The sequence below is a fragment of the Buceros rhinoceros genome, unplaced genomic scaffold (genome assembly GCF_000710305.1).
Source record: "Buceros rhinoceros silvestris isolate BGI_N320 unplaced genomic scaffold, ASM71030v1 scaffold17482, whole genome shotgun sequence".
Lineage (NCBI taxonomy): Eukaryota > Metazoa > Chordata > Aves > Bucerotiformes > Bucerotidae > Buceros > Buceros rhinoceros.
Window position 1 is genome coordinate 43230 of NW_010399677.1, and position 14348 is coordinate 57577.

The 14348-nt window shown below is 39.4% G+C and overlaps 1 protein-coding gene across 1 annotated transcript in view; it reads right to left on the reverse strand.

Moving 5' to 3' along the window:
* USP24 (ubiquitin specific peptidase 24) overlaps nt 1-14348 on the reverse strand; it is a 48289-nt gene that overhangs the window by 32663 nt on the left and 1278 nt on the right. Inside the window, exons 3-16 of the mRNA XM_010131580.1 lie at nt 12805-12948; nt 12192-12314; nt 11282-11317; nt 10659-10724; nt 9153-9218; nt 8305-8379; nt 7389-7547; nt 6181-6295; nt 5564-5667; nt 4267-4374; nt 3689-3784; nt 3425-3586; nt 1536-1643; nt 729-878 (exon numbers count right to left, since the gene is read on the reverse strand). Coding sequence (XP_010129882.1) covers nt 729-878; nt 1536-1643; nt 3425-3586; nt 3689-3784; nt 4267-4374; nt 5564-5667; nt 6181-6295; nt 7389-7547; nt 8305-8379; nt 9153-9218; nt 10659-10724; nt 11282-11317; nt 12192-12314; nt 12805-12948 — 1512 coding nt within the window. The remainder of the gene's footprint in view (nt 1-728; nt 879-1535; nt 1644-3424; nt 3587-3688; nt 3785-4266; nt 4375-5563; nt 5668-6180; nt 6296-7388; nt 7548-8304; nt 8380-9152; nt 9219-10658; nt 10725-11281; nt 11318-12191; nt 12315-12804; nt 12949-14348) is intronic.

Genomic DNA, 14348 nt, shown 5'->3' on the forward strand with positions numbered 1-14348 from the left:
ACTTCAGCTTAAGACTTTTCTGTCTAAAACAAAAAGTCTGAGCATGCTTGTCATTCTTGCAAACTTTGCTGTCAAACAACACACTTTGCAAAACCTGGAACATATAAATTGTTTCTGCAGTGAGATTTGTTTCCATTTTACACATTTTTTAACACGACCTCTTTCTGACTACCTTTCTAAAAAGGAAGATTCAAGTCTCCTTGGATTTACTATTATTTTCCTGATATTGATAGAATTTGACACTAGTTAAGAAGAGAAACTAGAGTGGAAAAAATAATTATCAAAACCTCAGCAGCAAACTGTTATAAGCTATCTGTGGCTTCCACGTCCTAACCAGCAAATCTGTTCCAGGGTTCAACAGCTTTACAATAAATTCAACATGTAGCCTCTACAAGGGTAGTTGAGCTGAAGCTGATGGAGAAGCTGGAAGCTGTACAAGGTTCAAGACAGGAGGTCCTGGGGTGGGGAGATGTAGCTCTTAACCAGTTAAAAGACTTTGTTAAGAAACTCACAGATTATGATGGTTGTCCACACTTGCTCTACAATACTACAACAAGCTAACAGGTAAGTGTCGGAACTATAAAAACTCGTGTAATTTTTCACCAAAGAACATACATACCAGTGAATTCCGACAATGAAACATCACCTAATCTTATACAACTTGGTCAGTGACACACTACACCCTATTTTCAAAAACCTAAGGTAGTAAGAATCTCAAGGTTCCGTACCTCCCGGTAGGTGTATCGGCCATCCACTAATGTTGCTCCAACAAGCCCTCCTGGACCTGCCACAGATGCAGCCAAACGGTGGCATGAGATTAAGCTTCCTGTCACCAGCTTCACTATTTCAAAGTTTTTCTTTAGATCTTGAATAATGCTCTTGCCAGAAAAAAAAAAAACCAACACAAACAAACCACAAATATTGAGAAAAGAGGTTTTAAAGAAAACACGTGAAGAGGCACACGCACACAGCAGTCTGCTCTTCTACAGACACGTGTCTCTTATTGGAAGGAGTAATAGTTCCCCCTCATCAGAGTCAGCTGTATCCCCTCCAAGCATCTAAAGCCCCTTGACATCAGTGTTTTCAGCATGTGCTGAAATACACGTGCTGCAGGTTGCAGACAACGTCCCACTCCTCCACCCAGTCACTGTGCAACACATGTGACTTGCTGGTTGGTATTTTAGTCTCTTTTCCAAGAGTCAATATCAATTCAACTACAAAGCAGCTGCTCTAAACATCAATCATTCATTATTCACTTCTTAACAGACACATGGCTTGTAAATTTCTCTACAGAAACCTGAGAATAAAATAAACCTGACCCAGCAAACAGATTTATACATACACACACACAAATGGATGGCACACAATGCAGCATCTCTACATGAACAGTTTGGTTCACGCTGCATCACTAAACTGTACTTGTCAATGTTTTTTAGTTTTTTCTCACTTCTAAATTCAAACTTTCATGTTCTACAGAAGCAGAGCCACACAGACGTAACAAGGGCTTCACAAATCATCTCAGAGCATGTTCTTACCTTGTCTTGTTTTTGGTAAGTTTGCTTAATAAATGAGCGTGTGATTTCATGGAGCTGCCGTAACGCTGGTACCACCCACACAAATTGAGGATTATTGTGCTGGGACGACTAGTATTGGGAAAGAAAAACAATTACACATCTATACATGCTCAACAACAGATTAACTTTCCTCTTAAGACTCCTAACAAATTCTAGTACTGCCGCTGTTGCAAAAGAGCAGCTACTAGCTCTGAAGGCTTCAGTGACTTGCTCCTGCTCCCCTTCCAAACACACTCAAGGTGCCCTTCTTCACCTCCTGCAAGAAGTCCTTTGACATATGCGATGCCATTTTGCTGTCCTTACAATTAAGCCCAAAGTACCACCTCCTTGCTAGAGAACATGCAAATTAAGCAGATGAAAATCAGCTGCACCAGGAAGAGATAACCACCACCTTTCTCAATTAAGGAGGATGAAGAAGCCCGTTAGGGCACAAAAGGACAAATCAGGTCAAGAAGAACCTGAAATACTATGGAGGGTTAAAGAGATGAGAAGAAATTTCTGATTGGTGCTGCAAGGAACCCTCTGATAGGAAGCAAAGGATACATAAGCTGCATTTTGAAAGAGGTCCTACAAAAAATAACCCTCCTACCTCATTGTTAGAACTGCTCATCACTTTTCTGGGAGGCTTCATTTTCTGTAAAGTTTGACCACACAGACCAGTACTGAGGTTGTTTGTTCGGAAAAGTGATGTCTGGTTTAAATACTGACAACAGACTGTACCACCTACACACTTAGAGAGATTAAAGTAACCTGCCCATACCACAGCTCTCTGCTGAAGACTCCCTCATCTATTTGAGAATGCTGCTGTAATATTACATTCCCTCCCAGTTTAGGTCTCCATTTCCCCTAACGAAGGGAAATAAGAAAACGGTGTAGTTTAAGAAGTCTCCTGTATGGTTACCCCAATCCCCTCCAGCCTACAGTTACAGCTTTCCATTAGCATTTCCCACTGCAGCACCTCTGTAAAGGCCCTTGCCCAAATGTAATTAAAAAGAATGCAAGAATAGAAAGCACAAGAGAAGATTCAAAAGAAAAACTTGGAAGTTTTACAGACATTGAGAACCCAAAGTTTGAAATCCATATTCATAAACACACACACAAAAAAGTGCGATCGGTATCAAGAAGCATACGTCTCCTAAACAACTAGAGTCCTCCACAGATGCTGCAACACAGACAAAAGCTAATTTATCATGAAAGAAATGCATGAAGAAAGTACAAGCCTTTCTCTTTATTTACAGCGTACTTCAGACTGGAAGAAAGAGAGGAGCATTCCTGTAGACCTCAAGAAAAACGGCCTGCTGCGTGAACAGTGCAGGATAGAGCATATGCAGTCTTTAAGCCATGCACATCTCTGCTGCTGCCAGGAAACATCTTAGCAGAGGCAGCGGAGGGAATGGCTTCTTTATGTTAGATGAGAAGAGTTTAAGTATTTATTAAAACACAAAACTACGATGATTTAAATACCGATTTGCATTTTGAGACTTAATGGTCATGCCAGAACACATGCTTAACTCAAAGAAAACTAATCGAGGCTTTCACATGAAAGGGACAGTTAAAATACTGACATACCTTTATAGTGGTTCCATTTGCAAATTCTAACCTTGGGCCCATCCTGGTAGTTTCCCATAAACTGATCACTCCTTGTGCTGAAAATTTGCTTAAAACAAAGGCAAGAGACTTACTATGAGTCTCAGGGTCAACAAACCGGCTCACACAAAGCCTACCCCTCTCGAGGACTCCCCAAGGTAAGAACTTACAGATGGGACACACGATTTGTGCATCTTGAGAGAAAGGGCCACATCAAGGCTAGATAACATTTCATTTTGGAAAAGATAAAATAATAAACCAACCCTCTTAATATCCTCTATGCATTTGATGATGTAGCTTCTTTTGATTGCCTCTTTCACTGCATAGGCATCACTGAGTATAGTCAGATGTTCCTCCAAGGCCTGCTGAATAAGACTGCATGGTAATGTTGGAAGATGAGCCAGCTCCCAAAGCACCTCCAGAACCTAGAGAAAGAAGTGCAAGATCAGTCAGGACCTAGGAAGCACAGAGACTAGCAACCCTATGTTTAAAGCAGTACAAAAACCAAATCAAAACCCTTCACATGCCTTTCCAGTGGTTGTCTCCACCCGCGCTTCTCGACCAATGCGCCCTATCAGGCTCAACAGCTTCTGTCGCACTCTATCGCTCTCTGTCTCCCAGCTCTGCATAGCAAAGGAGAAATGTTCATTATTAAATCAGCAAGCACCATCAGTCTGCTAAGTCTCAAGTGTACACAAAAACACAGTTCACATTTGTTTTTACTGCAGGAAAATCTAAATACAAAGAAGCACATTTCCACCACATATATTTCCTCACTTTTGTTACTGAGGGTTATAGCACTAATTTGCCCAACTCTTTTACAAATACGAACTAAGAGATTAAATATAAAAATAAAATCTTGCTTTAAGTACCTTAGCACTTGTCTATACAGTGTGCTTAAAATCTAAGTCAATTAGCAATACAGTAGCAGATCAGGCTTTTGGATTAACAAAAAAGAGTACTAAAAGTGTTACTTTTATAGCCAATTGTATATTTATACAGAAAATATAAATGTATTCATGGCATTTGCCCTTCGGTAGGCTGCATGCACAGTATGTCTCATCAATTTTCTTCCTCGGGAATGTAAATTCAAGGGAAGACTTACCTTTTGGATTAGGACAAATAAATGATTGAGCTGATCAGAGCTAAACTTCACAGCTGCTGCAGCAATAATGGTGTGTATGTTTTCAATCACAGTGGAGGACTGTCCTGACTGAAAAGAGGAAGGAAAACACAAGAAGGTAGATCTCTGCCCCAAAGGAGATGTAAACATTAAACGTAAACATTATCCTACTGCTCATACTAATGAGAAAGAATAACGGCTTTGGGCATGTTGGACACACAAGGTAAGAATAACTGTCTCTGCTTCTCACTCCCCTGGCAACAAGGTCTTTGGACTTAATTCTAGAGCGGGAAAGAACAAGCCGGTCTGCTGTTATTACTGCAGTGGCACGCACAGCTGTAAGGTGTGGTGCCAGCAACACAAACATCACCAGCTTTATCGCTGGGTTAAGTTCATGTGTGGGGTGCTCCATCCCTGACGCTCTTTAAGGCTTTACTCAAAAGCGAGCAATACAAAACCTCCTCCCACGCTGATGGGAGCACCATGGTAACAACAGCCAGAAGAGGGGAGGAAGTACTGCCTTTTATTAAGGAGAAAAAGTGAGTGAGCTAGAATCCCACCTCAGCTCTACTAAGCATGCAAGACTTGCTACCAGGCTCGCACACAGTGCGGATCTGACAGCATCCAAAGGGTTTAGTCTGAAGTGTCAACATTTGGACAGAGAAGAAAACCATGTCCTGCAGCAGAACATTGCTTTTGGTTAAAATTTCCATGTCATTTGCCTGAAGCAGTCAAACCACCTTTCCTACACAGCATTAAGTTGAATATACATGCAGTGAATGTGAAAAATGACGTGTCAGTCAATTATATGTAGGTACAGGAAGATAAACGGGATTCATACAGTTTGAGTCAGTCTCTTTAAATTCACACTATGAGCTCCATCCAAATTTGTACCACCAGCCACAAAAATTAGTATCCTTAAGCATGGTCTTTGGTCTACAGACAAACACTCTTTGACCTATTCCAGGCTGACAGTCTCTTGTTTCAAGGTAAATGTTTCTGCAATCCCTTAACACTTGTTGCAAAGAACTGAACTTCATCATAAGATTTAACAGCTGGGTTGCAAAAAATTGCTGGAATACTCGATTTTAACTGGTAAAGAAAGAAGAATTCCTTTGCATTGGTTATACTGTTAAAATCTCAGCACCTCCACTTTGCAATGAAGAGACACAAATACATATTTAAATAACATATATAAAACAAACAAGAAAAAAATCCCACAAGAATGCCTGGTTTTGTAAGACAGTCTAAAAGCACCTGCCCAGTCTTGGCTGCTTACCTGAATTCTCCATATTTTACTGAGCTCGTCTAAAGATAATTTACTGCCCAGCAGTTCAATAATTCCCTTTATACGATCACAGTATTGCGCTTGGTCTATATTACCTATGAAACAAAGAAAGGCAACTACAGTAATATATTTAAAACAGCATTAGATATATTAAATGCATAAGAATAAACAAATTCTTTTAAAATTGAGAAGAATGACATTATCTTCATTTGAAAATTTTCTCTACTGTTGCAGACAAGTCTATTAGCCCAAAGAAAAAGAACAAGGCTCTTCCCATTCTTATTTTGTTCTGCTTCATACACCTGATGGAAGTTCACACCTACAGGGCCCTACTACTTGGAAAACACCCCAGAACCTCTTTTCTAGGGGCTAACAATATACAAAGATAAACTGAGAGTAAAAACCCCAGGCAAAGCAGAAGGCATCTGCACAGATGTCAAACAGAGGGCTAGATGATAGTAACCAAATGTGCAGGGTTTTCCTTTCTCTGTTTTGAGGATGAGAACCTTGAACTCCCCTGTTATTACAGTTAAAATGTATTGAAAGGAACAGATGAATTTTTAGAATTTCAGCCATTCAAAGCCAATGGTCTCTGTGGAAGCGCTTACCTTCCAGAGCAATTGACAGGACAGAATTTTCTACCAGCCAGTTCAGCAATCGGTCCGTATCTATTGCATTCTTCACCGACTTGGATACAGTGCTGTCTTCTATCAATTTCGTTACCTAGAAATTGCAAATTGTGAGATTTAACAACGATTCCCCCTTGCATTATACATGCACACAATGAAAGCTATTCAAAAGGCTTACTGCGAAGCTTAGGGGTGAATCCTGAAATAGTTCCAACACAAGAGGTGGTTGGGTTTTTTTCTTTGCTTGGTTGGTTTTGGGTTTGATTTTTTTGGGTTTTTGTTTGTTTAGGTTTTTTCTGAGGTGGTATTTTTGTTTGCATTTTTTTTAATAAGCTCTTTAAAGGCAGATTCCTAACCATAAACACCTCCTTATCATCAGTCTCTGATGCAGTAGAATCTTACTGCCAGTGTGACACAGAAAAGCTGGCTTGTGCTGCCAGGTATGTTTCTACAGATATACCAGAAGTAGGTTATCTCAGGCTTCTGCTTTTTACACTCACACCAGCACCCTATTTTTCATCCAACACACAACTGATACAAGCTCCTCACTCAAGGGAGAGAGAGCACATTTCTGCTAAAGCCTTCAAAAGCTGCACTTTTATGACTACATCAAGGCTACACGGCTTTTATGATTAAGAACCAAACAGCAATGAGGTTTAACATCTCAATTTCCCATAAATAAAGAAGCAAGAAGCACAAAGGAGGGTCTCTAAAACATCTTACAATACCTGCAGAGCAAAAAACCAAAAAATGTGGTTTTGGGGATGCTTAAATTGTACAAGTTCTGGAAGGAAGAGATGAATGAACAACTCTATACTTAACTCCCATTAAATAAAAATAAACTGTTTTCTTCTTCTACTTAGATATAAGATTCTAGCACACACCACTGCTTAGAAATCAATCCAAAATTGCAGATCTTGGAAAAGGTTCAAACTGTGTCTCACTGTTTTCTAATTGGGAGGCCACAGTCCTTGCAGTGACTATTAATATTACAAACAACTCCTGTCACATTAACTTGGTTTGGTATTTATTACGAACTGAGCTTTTGCTAAGGCAACATAACTTGTCAGGAAATACTGCACCATCTCATTTTTTTAAAGTTGTGGTTTCAATGGCTTAAGAACAACCCGTCCCACCTACGCACATACACATGCGCTCACTGGCACACACACGAAAAGCAAACTTACTTCTTTGAGGGAGTTCATTTTTGCACTGAAGTGAGGAGATTTTAACATGCGCAGCAGAATGTCCAGCCGTAAGTCATCTACCGCTGTTACCAAGTCAGGTTGGAAGCGCATACACAGCAGCTTGATGCCAGACAAGAGCTCAGGAATACTGACTAGTCTCTGTTATAAACAACAACAACAAAAAAGGACAAATAGAGGCATTGCTATTTTTGCTCTTCTGTTTCAGACTCACAAAGATTCACAGAGTAGGTTGAGTGACCCAGCAGAGACTGTTTAATCCATGAAACCATGTACATCTCAAAGTGTTACTTGTACACTAGAAATTTTACTCAACAAAACCTTTGGTTAAAGTGGACTCTCTCGCTACGCTAAACTGCTCCTCTATAGCTACACGCTGCAGTTTACAATTAACAATTTAGTTCTAAATAAAAGTAAATGCTTGAAATTTAATAAAAATGCTTGAAAATTTAATCAAACTGAATGCCAAATTCAGGGTAATACAGGAAGCAGTCACAAGTTACACAGATATTTTATCAGCAATTACCAAATTCTCAGAAGCGAACAGCTAATCCAACAGTTGTATGGACATGAGTTCTAAGAATTTAACAGACTGCAAGGCAGTAAACAACTTCAAGTCAGAGAATTGAGCATTCAGTATCCTGCAGAAGGGGACCAACAAAAAGATATTTGAGGGCAACGGCAACAAAGTATTTAAAAAAGGGTCATAACATCAGGTATCTACTGAAAAGGCTATTGAATGGAATTGGGTAAATGTATCTTGTTCTGTGGCATTCAGTCAGATTCCAAACAGGCTGTATTTCACCAACATAAATAAAGCTATTGTCTTGTCTACACTGCCAGCACTTCCAAAACACACAGGAACTTCTTCCTAAATATTTAAAATATAAAATATTACCTTGTCTTTCAAGTCCTTCTCTTCTACATTCTGTACATATTTAATCATTTTATGAATGACTGGATCCAGCATGGGCTAAAGAATGTGAGAAAAGGCATGACAATCATTTTATGTTTCCTGAAATCAACTGCATTACTCAGAAGATCTTGCTGCAACAAAATGAAACACTTAGCTGAAAGTTCACTATTTTCTTAGACATAAAGCAACGCCTACAATATACACAAAACTTTCCTGCTAGATATGTCCAGAAAAAGCAGCAATTAGAGTGAGAAGCTGTCTCAAACCACCACAATACAGGTTTGCAAAAAAAGACAGACCAGCTAACCTTTGAAAATGCACCAGTTACTAGATGCACATGCCTCTCTGACTCCCAGTGGCTTCTAAACTACCTCCTCTTCTAATTAAGTAATCATTAAATATTTAATATCTCACATTAAATTGACAGTTTTGTTAGTGAGAGCAGGTGTGAAGCCTGGAATACATTCACATGCACAAATGTGTCATGGTGAATTTGTTTTCCCGTGTTTCACAATTTTCGCAGTGTAAACTCTCACATCCGTGTACTTGACCTCAGCCAAAATCCACCCATCAGACTAGATTCTTTTCCCACGTGCTTTACACTGATGAAGCTCACTACAGGCAGTGGCACATCTAGACCCGTGACTACACATCACTGTGCTGAGAAAACGAATCCACCTTGTCTGAGCCCTCAGTCCAGCACCCCCAGGATGCTCAGAATGCCTCTTGTACTTTTTGCAATAAGTTTTGAAGGCTTTTCAAATGAGTCATCAGTTTCACACCAACACTAATTTTCAGTCCTCTGATAACTCAGAACAAGGGTATTTTACCTGTACTACAGAAGAGTTAAGATATTCTGCACAAACTCCAAATGGCTGAACTAACGCAGAGATCGCCTAAAAGAAACACAGCAAGTATTTAGAGGCACATATAAGAGATCATTTCAGAGCTAGTGATCTAAACCTTATAAGGAAAATTAAAATGAATAAATATTATCTATCTCATACAATAATTTCCAGGCACTTGCTACAAATTGATTTTGGTGTGCGCATTCTTTACAACAACACACAGTTCAGGAAAGAGATTTACTCCGTAGCACACAGTATGTGTTTAAAAAAAAAAGCGTTCCCACTTTTCACTGATTTTGGCCCTCATTGTTCTGTTTGGTCTTCTCTGTCTGATCTTGTTTCAGTCACAGAAATAAACAGACGGAAAGGGACACATGACATTTTGGTTGCTCTCTACAGCAATGAGAAGATTAAAGGTTAAAGCCATATGGCAAATTTCTCTCACAAAGCTTTAAGTGGAAGAAAAGCTTTAAGTGGAAGATCTTGACCCATGTCAAGATCTCTTCAATGTATGACTTCTTAAGTGACATCTATCACTCAGAAATTAAACAGATAAAGGCATTTTTTTGCCAATAAATAATACCAGACTTGGTTTCTTCTCACACTGGATTAAGAATTGTGACATTGAGTGCACACCACTGCGATCAAAGGCCTAAATTAAGTTACACCGACCCAAACTTCCTTCCTAAGCAAGCAGTTATTAATCATTAAACAAGGTTTCTGTTGCAGGATCAGGATTTAAATTGAGTTTCCTTAATTCTTCTGTCATGCTCACACATGAACCTATCACTTTATAAAGCAGCAAGTATCAATATCCCAGGAAAACCAGTTGAATTCTCGCAAATGGCATTTCACTGAAAGCAGACGGATTTGATGCTGGGGACAAGATTCTAAATGACATCATTATCCCTTACCCTCCTTGTTCTTCAAGGCTTGGAAGATTCTGGTGTCCTGAATATAGGTTAGGATAAAGCCAAACACATTAGGCTTTGTCACCAAAAATAGTTCAACACTGTTGAATCACTCAGTTTTTAGACACAGCTCTCGAAAAATTGATTAGGATTAGCCATTGTCTGTCTTTCTAAAGGATTTTTTCCTTAAACAATGATTTCTGTAATTAATTACAGATGTCAATTCACTTGAAGCTAAATGCAGCTACAGCTGAAGTAAACAGAAAACCAGGGGCACACTGGTGAATACACAGTGAAACTACATCAACCGGTGTCTAACCGGAAGGCTAACGTTAGCCAGAAAAGTACAGTAACCCCTGCACTTTTCTGTGATGTCTCCAAAGCTCTTTAGTCAGGATTCTTACGCACAACCTCAACCTCATTTGACCTTCAATCTGACAGCAATTTTCCAGGGCTCTGTAGGAGCGTGGCTCTGGGACCAATGCAGAGGTAAGAGCGCTGCCAAAAGGGACGCTACTGGTTCTATGTGAAGTGTGCAACAGAACGGGAGAAGTCTTGTGACAGAATATGAACTTACCCCAAGTTCAATATCTTCAGAATTGAGTTTGGACTGAATTGCTGAAAATCCACCCAACTCTGCAAACTGAAATAAAATGATCAGTATTATGTTAGCAAACTACAGCAGATGATCTTTTAAATAAGCTATTACAGAAAACACTCCATTGGCAGCTCCTGGGATGCCAACAAGTATCCTTTACTGTGGAACACCACACTCAGCATTAGCTTTATGTTCTCATGGGAGTTCAGGGGAACAGTGGGGAATTCAGTGCAATTACACCTTCTACCAGCTGAAACATCAACTCTGTTCTAGGTAGAGCTTTGGACCACGTATAGCAACAGCTGACTGGGCTGGCATGTGTGACTGGGAAACAGCACTGCAGCCTAAGCCGAGCACTTGATTTCCTCTAGTCATAGCTGTCATGTTCGGGTAAAGGCACTCAAGGGAGAAGGCAGCAACTGTGTTTAGCGAGGGCCCCCTCCCTCTATGTAGACAGGACTAACAGGACTAAAATACAGAATGTATTTTTATACGTTCGTCAGAAAAGTGAAGTAAACAAGCCGGGGGGAGAAGATATTACCTCTGAAGACCAATGAATTCAAGTGACAAGTAACAATTCTGTTTGGTTTCCGTTTACCTACCCTGTTTACCAGATCCACCAGCCACCCATGAGGTTCCTTGAACAATTAAAAAAATTAACAAATTAGTAGCTGCAACATCAACACTAAACATCTGTCTTTTGAAACAGAGATTTGGACAGACATGCTCAGCCCGCTAACCCACCCCTCAAATGCATGCACTGTTATCTCAAAGACAACAGCCATAGGTTTGTAACGGCTCCCTTACTAAGCACGTAGCTGGAGCTCTGGTTGGTTCTCACTGGCATCATCCCTTTTTGGACTCCGCTTGACATCACTGACCACGTGCTGTGGCAACAGCAACACACTGTGGCCGCTGACTCAGAGCAACTATATTTATAGCACATTAGCAGTGTGGAACACTGCTGAAGAACCTTTCCCAAAGCAGCAGATGTACAATTTTCTTTCTACATCCACAATCTTGTTTCCTGAAGGAGAGATCAAGTGCAGCAATGTTTTTTTAGACCCACCCATCTGGAAGAACTTCAACAAGACAGTGCAAACCTCAAAAACTGCCTCCTTGCCAGGGTGTCCAACTTCAAGATATCCTATCCCTGGCTGTCAGAAAGCAGGAATTATCTGCTAGAACTGCATGCTTTCAGTTATCATGGTCGTTTCACAATCAACAGTCAAACAGATGTCAGTCCTTTGATACAACAGATCTACCCATATGATTGTTGTGGTACTTTATACAAGTACAGTGATTTCCAAATACAGCTTATACTTGAGAACTAGGACAATTTGGGAAGACAAATCCATTTCTACAGACCAACATACACTGAAGATCTATTTTGCTGTAATTCTTTGTGATACATTTAAGCTTTCTTGTGTTATAAATACCTTCTAATCAAACAATCTTCTGAAACACAAACATCCACCCTAAAAGTAGGTTTTAGGGCATGGCTATGCTCACCTTCTGGAAAGTGGATATGGGTGAGACAGCATGCATGTTCCCCTCCCCGAAGACCTCTGCCCAGTTTCTTTGGCACACCTTCATTCGATTCTTGAAATGATACTCATTGTCGGGGTTAAACGCCTTGAAAGAAAAGCCCATGGCAATGAACAACATGGCTTATGCTGGTCTCAAAACTTATCTTGACAATATTAGACTTCTTCAGTTGAGAATTCTCCTGACTGACAGTTAAAGATCCACCAAAAAATAAAGTTTAAGATGACTGCTCCTGCCTCTCTGTTCTCACTGCATGAAGCATTCTGAAGCTGCCATTCTGTGTAGACACTACCCAAGGCCCATGTGAGCTAGGTATCCATAAAAGGGGAAGATGAACTCGAAGTACCAGTGTTAAAACACAAAGTGAAGTGACAGCAGATGTGATTTTTTTCTTTGAGCATGCTAGCTTTCCAAGGTTTTGAACAGCACTGGCCCCTTTATGAATTGCATACTGGATGTTAAGAATCTGCAACTTGTAAGACAATATGCTACAACGTAAATAGTTAGAAAAGCATCAGCAGCATAAACACGAAATGTCAGGTACCCAAATTAGAGATTGCATCAGAGAGTCAAATACCATTGTCAGAACACTGAGCAGGCCCACGGGAATAGGATCTTGTTTTACTCTTTCTGCAACCAGGTCAACTAGCAGCATGAGCATGTTGTATATTCCTTCATGGATTTCAGTTCCCCATTTGTGAACAGCACTGGATGTCAACAGCTGAGGGAAAAAAATGCAGTACTTTTTTGACATTTGAGCACAATCACAAACCAGGAGAAATTTATCAACCTGAGACTGTTTTCACAGCAAATGTTTCCTTAGAGTGTACTAATCACTGTATGGTGTGTTTTTCAGATGCTCTTCCTGCACTAATGCCTAAAGAGTCAATTAAATTTGTAATTTCACTGAAGAACACCTTAAATCACAGTTTATGACAGAAAATAAAATGTACCAAAGCAAACTGTTTTCCATTTCCACGCACTAGTAAAGACTGTAACCTTTGCAAAGACAACTAATATGGAATTAATTTGTTTGCCAATTGAACACGCAACTATTAAATCTTCAGACAGGAGTGCCACAAAGCTGCACTGACTCAGCTGTAATAACCATTTACCAATTCACACTTTTTGAGCAATTTCAGTTGGAAAACAAAGAACAATACAATGAAGAGAGAGGTATTTAATGCTGCCTTCCCACCTACTGACACATGTTCTTTACATCTGGTCTAATGTGGTTGTTTATGAAGGACATTAAGCTTCCATCTCCAAACTTAATTTAATTTCTGCTAGCTGTGTCTGAACATAAGCAGTTAAAAAGCTTAATACTTTAATTACAATTACTTTCTGTGCCATTTATAGAGTTTCTTGCAAATATTTAAGCAAATTTTAATTCAGCATATTCCAAACTTTGATTTCTACAGATTATCCTTTTGGAGGAGCAATCTACACCATTTATTTGATACGCAAAAAAATACCAAGTCACTGAAAAGTATTATATGGAAGGTTATTAACAGCCAAATGGAAAAAGAAATTTCTGCTTACATTTCTATCTTCTTTAAATATATTCTCAATATTTTAAGATTACGACTGAGCAACTTTTTAAAAGGTGTATAAATGTTTGTACACACATGGTCTAAAAAACTGGGCAGGAAATTCAGGCAGTATCCACAATGGATGGAATAGCAGGAAGTAAACGGTTTGGAGAGCTCTGTAGAAAAAGTTTACCACCCAGAAAAGAACAGGCGTCAGATATTAAGGACTGAGGGCAAAGACAAATTCTAAACAGATCATGAAAAGAGGTAAGAAAGACTTAGCAATACCCAAAGAAGGAACAGAAATAAGGGTTAAAGGAACTCTGTTTCTGAACTTGGCTGTCTCCAATGATCTTTAAACTTGTCTTTAGTTTCCACAAATTACTATAGAGCTCTTACTTTAAAGAAAAAAAAAAGAGAAAAGAAAGAAAAGCTATGTTCCAGAATTAGCCAGCATTGCAGAACTGGGACTTTGTACGATTTAAATCTATGTATGATTTTAATGTGGGAAAATAATTTGAGTATGATTTTAAATTGAAGAACCCACTCACCAGTTACCATAGTTTCTGAAGTCTGGATCACAAGACAC